This window comes from Dipteris shenzhenensis, chromosome 17 (genome assembly GCF_047967505.1).
Source record: "Dipteris shenzhenensis isolate YYH24624 ecotype China chromosome 17, Dip_SZ_1.0, whole genome shotgun sequence".
In the NCBI taxonomy this organism is placed as follows: Eukaryota; Viridiplantae; Streptophyta; class Polypodiopsida; order Gleicheniales; family Dipteridaceae; genus Dipteris; species Dipteris shenzhenensis.
The window spans coordinates 24,787,853-24,793,771 of record NC_141612.1 but is presented as its reverse complement, the minus strand read 5'-3'; the positions used below and the strand labels follow the sequence as shown (position 1 = coordinate 24,793,771).

The following is a 5,919-nucleotide window of genomic DNA, read 5'->3' as shown; positions in this document are numbered from 1 at the left end:
CTTCAATTTAAATCTCCCTAGCAAATTTTCTCCTAAACTCTTTAGAAATTTGAATCCCTCATTCCAATTCTCACTTTCCTCTCCTCTTCTTCTCCTAATCGGTTCATTAATTAGTTAATTAATTATTAGTTAATCGAGCATAAAGGGGAGAGGGAGGGGTTAATTAATTATTAGTTAATTTGAAACTAATTTTTTGAGTTTATAATTTTATATTTTATTAGGTTGTATGTATTATTGAATTTAAATTTAAATATTTTAAAATTAATGTATATATATTTTTAATTTTAAATTAATTTTAGACCCCCCAAAAGGCCTAATTTTGGCATTAATTTAACCCTCTGTAGCTCGCCCATTTGGGACCCAAATTGAACCCAGTTTCAACCCAAATTTCACACACAAAAACACCATGCTACGGGGTATTTTTTCAGCCCATTACACACCATTTTGCCATCTCTTGCACTTCTTAATTTGTGCTCTTGCACGGGCTGATTTTTGCACTAATTTGCTCATAACGCTCGCTCGTGACCTTCGATTGACGATCTATTCGCACCAACACGTTCCCACTCTCAAGGAGGACAATCCTAGGCACATTTTATAGCATTACCTACCCCAAAATACTAACACATCTCTAATCCCCATAATGGCACAACTCAACTTTCAGACCAAAGAGGGACGGTTGCATGCAACTATGATCTAGCTGGCATCTACGACAACCCTCCTCAGTAAATCCACCTCCTCCAATTAATTAAAACCCTCATCCTCCTCAATCCGCAACATGGCAGTTGTCGTGATGATGATGAGCTTGACTTAGACAATGATGGCAACAACTTCTTCAATTGCCTAAACTTCAACAACTATGGAAGAAGACCCCTAGGAAAGCTTGAACTTCTGAAGTACAATGGTCAGGGTGATCTAGAAAAACCCTTGGAATTGCAAATGGAAATACAAGATAGGGTGTTTACAGACTATGTCTACCCATGGTACGTTGAATGCATGTGGGCACTGGGCTACACATGGGCGAGCAATCTATAAATACCCTTGGAATTGCAAATGGGAATACAACCCATGGTACACTGCATAGTTTACCCATGGTACATTGGATGCATCTGAGGACCGAAGGTCAACGCGGTAAGATTGATATGAAAGCTATTTAGGAGGGCCTCTCAATGGTAATTGTAGTTGTCTATGGAGAGATGTAGCTGAAACTCTTTCCGAAGGAGCAATGATGAGGGCAATGAATAGAATCGTAGATGCCCAAGCCTCTCCTCCAGACGTTAATGGAGTATACAACGCTTCGCCTTGCAACTTAGATGCCGGCAAAATCGGTGCTTTTAGCCTCAAGGCCCGGCAATCTGGCACTACACTTGATGGTAAGCACGGTCAGCGCCTTTGCATGGCAGTTTGAAACTTTTTTAGCGGCACCACTCTGATTTTGTAAAGGTTTCCACGCAGAGATAGCGATGGCAACTCAATCCTTATGGACGAAATGTTATGCAGATGAAGATTTCAGAACGGTAATTGTTTTGATGGGCGTCGTCCATTTACGCACCTTTTTACCCTAGCAAATGGGATTAGTGATGTATGGTACTCTAGCTTCTCATTTGGTCACGTAGAAGGCGTGCTTGGTGTAATCTCGAAGCTCAGTACCGTTGGGAGGCAATATGACGATATGTTTTTAATTATTCTCATAGTGAGCTTGCTTATTTGAGACGTAAATCGAACTAAACCGTTGGCCATTTTCAAGCGTGTTCTCTTTTCAGTTGAGGGTGTTAGTCATATCACACTCTATAACAGGAGCCAATTTTGTGAATTTTGATTGATTTTGCATACAGCATGCACTTTGGTAGTTGCTAAATTGACAATCTGTCCTCTGTAGACAAATTCAAGGCTGCCAGGCTTCGTGGTCAGTAGGACAAAGGATGCCTTGAGCATCAATGGTGGGTTCTGTCGGGTGGATGATTTCACACAAGGGAAACCACACTATGGTTGCCAAAATAGAGCATCGTACCTGCGAGACCTTGGCATGAAGTCTGGTCAAAGTGTGAATTGTGGCAAAAGTGCGTTCTATCTTTCCAATCAAATGCTCCACGAGCGCATGGAATTAAACTTGGTCACATATGTCAATGATTTGAAAGTTTGTTGCAATACAGCCACTCTAGACCAACGCAAGCTGATCCATGAAGAGATGATCGAGAGGGGTTTTCATTCAGATTCACTTGTCCCGTATACCATGTATGCGAATCTCGGGAGTATTCAGGAGACAGTCGAGGATGTTGTCATTTTCAGGCCTTCTGGAGGTCGTAGAAGTGTATCTAGGAAGGATCAGCTCTACACGGCACTTGGGACTGTGGATCTGATAGATGAAAGAGGAAGTTACTTTTCTTCTGACAGCTTGGTACAGCTTGTGCAGATGTGCATAAACGAGCAAGATCTTGCAGCGGGTAGAAAAGTATATGGTTGTATAACAAGAAGCGGATTTGAATCAGACCTCAATTTGGGTGGCCAACTGATCCATATGTTTGCCTCATGTGGGAGCCTGTTGGAAGCAAACCGCATCTTCAACAAACTCCCTGAACAAAATGCATTTACGTGGAATGCAATTATCGCTGCACATAGCAAGCTTGGAGAAAATCGGAAGGCTATCAAATTATACCACACAATGCAGCTGTCAAATATGACACCAAATGAATATGTATTTGTTGTGGTACTGAAGGCCTGTTCCAGCATAGGTGATCGAGATGAGGGTGAGCTGATTCATTGTCATGTTATAGAGAGAGGCATGGAATCAAATGTGTTTATTGTCAGCACCCTAGTCGATATGTATGGCAAGTGTCACTGCCTGAAAGATGCATGTAGGATCTTCAATGCATCACGGAAACGGAATTTGGTGACATGGAACGCTATGATAGCAGGTTATGCTTTGCATGGTCATACTCATGATGCCCTTCAACTTTTACAACAGCTGCAGGAGGAGGGTATTGAGCCAGACAGGGCCACGTTTTTAAGTATCCTAAAAGCATGTGCCAGCACAGCGGCCTTAGGCAAGGGCAAAATGATCCAGGTATACATCAATGAGAGGGGCCTAGACTCGGATGTTGCTGTCATTAACTGTCTTATCGACATGTATGCAAAATGTGGGAGCCTTGAGGATGCTTGTAGGGTCTTTAATGTGTCACGACAGCATGATGTGGTGACATGGACTGCAATGATTGCAGCATACGTCCAAAATGGTCTTAGCAAGGAGGCTTTTCCAATATTTTGTCAAATGCAAGAGGCAGGCACAAAGCCAGACAAGTTCACTTTTGTCACCATTTTGAAGGCCTGCTCCAACGTAGCAGCCCTAGGTCAGGGCAAGCTGATTCATGAACAAATCATTCAAAGGGGCCTTGATTCAGAGTTCTATGTCTTCAATACCCTAATTGATATGTATGGAAAATGTGGTAGCCTAGAGAATGCCCGTAAAGTGTTTGATGATTTATCAAAGCGGGATGTAGTGACGTGGAATGCAATCATTGCAGGATGTTCCCGTCATAGTGAATATGATATGGCTCTGTCATACTTTAAAGATATGCAAGGAAATGGTTTGCAACCGACTGCTGTGACATTTGTATCTCTTCTTTCAGTTTGCAGTCATAAGGGCCTACTTGATAAAGGCTTCCTTCAATTCAAGCTGATGATAAATCTTGGCATAAAGCCCATATTTGAGCACTATGCATGCTTGGCAGAGCTTCTTGGAAATGCAGGACTGCTCATTGAGGCAGAGGACTTACTTGAAACTATGCCATTTCAACCCAACGTTGTGGGTTGGATGTCTTTGCTATGCCACTGCCGAACACATAGCAATGTGGAGCTAGGAAGACAATTCTTTGATTGCCTTGTCACACTGGATTGCAGAAATGCAGCTGCTTATGCTCTAATGTCGAACATATATGCTTTGGATGGCATGTGTGAGGATGCTGGGAAAATAGAGAATCTGAGAAAATGTGCAAATGCCTGGAAGAAGCCAGGGAAAGCATTTATTGAGATTAATGAAAAGGTGCATGAATTTACAGGCGGAGCAAAAACTCACCCCCAAAGTGATGACATACATGCAAAGATGAAGGTTTTAAGTGCTCAGATGAAGGAGGAAGGGTATACGCCATGCATAGACCTGGTTCTGCAGGGTATTGCAGATGAAGAGAAGGAAGATGCATTGTGTAGACACTGTGAAAAACAGGCCATAGCGTTTGGGCTTCTTAGCACACCACAGGGGACAACTCTCCGGGTTACTAAGAATCTCCGTATGTGCACTGATTGTCATAATGCCAGCAAGATAATATCCAAGATTGAGAGGAGAGAGATCATAGTTATAGATGATCATCGCATTCACCAATTTAAGGATGGAGCATGTTCTTGTCAGGATTATTACTGATGATTGGTTGTTCATACCCAAAAGTAATGTATCAATGAAAAGTGTCGCTGTGAAAATTGCAATTTGCTTTAGACAAATGCAAGATTGAGAAGACTGTGACCACCATCAGGCATATACTAGGAACACAGACTATTTCAGCCAACCAAAAGTGTGACATGGGATAGTGAAAGCTGCAAAGGAGCAGGGGCCTGGAATTTCCACTAGTAACGGTGGGGCTTTTTCAAATGGAGAAAGTTCCAGGCAACTAACACATTGACATTGAAGTTATTTTTTCAGTCCAACAGGAAACAGGCATGTAGTGCTTACAACTCAGTTTTAGAGTCCAAATACATTTTCATGGAATGGCTGTGTAGTACCACTGTTGGCAGTGCTAAATATAATTGAGTTGTAGACAATGAAGGAACACTGCAATCTATTAGTTGAACTCACAATTCATATTGCTTTGGTTTCAGAGGGATGAAATCATCTTCCAGACATAGAAATCTAGAAATAGATCCAACTACTTACAGTTGTGGGCAGGATCAAGGAGACGGTCTGATTGCGAATGGCTACCAGTTAATCACGCAGCAGTTCAACATTTTTCTGAAGGCTCGAAAAAGTATGTAAATTTATGCACATATATTGCTAACTCCTTTTTTTTGAATTTATCTTTGTAGTATTGCTTCAGAACTTTTTAAAGGTCTTGTGATTGCCTCAATACACTTCTGACGTACAGAATGCCTCTAATGCTGCAGAGAACCTAAACTATATGAAGAATCTTAAACTCGAGCATTCACAACCATGGAAAGGAGTCATCCAGGCAGTGAGACTGCCCAGGCTGCCAGGGAACAGCTCTGCATGGGACAGCAGCGTTTACAGGCCTGGACCACCATCAGTAATTTCGCCAGAGGCAGCAGAAAGAGCTGACCAGACAGGTTGGCCACATCAGCACTTGACCTGACCTATTAATCAGGTGGATTAAGTGCAGCATTAACTCAGAGCCATCCTTGTTTCGTCTCACAAGCCTTACAACCTCCACCGGCAGCTCAGCCTCTTTAGCCAGCCTCTTGATTCATCCCACTCTCAGTTGCATCTTTGTATTCCATCCCTACTGGCTCCGTTGTATTTTTTGTGTGCTTGGTAATTGCCAACACCATAAACGATAAAGCAGTAATTAGCATACATACAAGCCTTCGGCTGTGAGATGCTAGTCCATGTTTCTGTGTTGGGTACAAAAGATGTGATGCATGTTACGTATGTGAAGAGTCTAACAGTTAAACGGAGACCCCATATACAAAAAGGCTTCTGTATTTTGTTTTGTTTTGTTTTGATTTGTTGCAGGAGATACATTCTAACATGTCTGAAGACTTATTTGAGTTTTAGAGTCTTTAGAATCTGTATCGAACTCTTATAAATCAAATGCCCAATGTGTGGCACCACCGTTTTCTGGTTTCTTTTATGCAAATAACTGATTCTTTCGTTCAGGTGTTCACAAGGGGTATGCAAGGCAAGCTTGGCTCTGCACAAGG

The 5,919-nt window shown here is 42.0% G+C and overlaps 1 protein-coding gene across 3 annotated transcripts; it reads left to right on the top strand.

The window, feature by feature from the left end:
• Positions 1-1,200: 1,200 nt before the first annotated feature.
• LOC147891893 (pentatricopeptide repeat-containing protein At3g12770-like) lies at positions 1,201-5,574 on the top strand. 3 transcript variants are annotated; one of them, XM_087388908.1, is made up of 6 exons: positions 1,201-1,370; positions 1,453-1,514; positions 1,877-2,057; positions 2,151-4,702; positions 4,864-5,009; positions 5,146-5,574. In XM_087388908.1, exons 1-4 carry the CDS (start codon positions 1,223-1,225, stop codon positions 4,409-4,411), a joined length of 2,652 nt encoding a protein of 883 aa, XP_087245034.1. In that variant the 5' UTR covers positions 1,201-1,222; the 3' UTR covers positions 4,412-4,702; positions 4,864-5,009; positions 5,146-5,574. The 3 variants fall into 3 exon arrangements, with proteins under 3 accessions (XP_087245034.1, XP_087245032.1, XP_087245033.1); XM_087388906.1 differs by having other exon boundaries at positions 1,877-4,702; XM_087388907.1 differs by lacking the exons at positions 4,864-5,009; positions 5,146-5,574 and having other exon boundaries at positions 1,877-4,806.
• Positions 5,575-5,919: the final 345 nt, after the last annotated feature.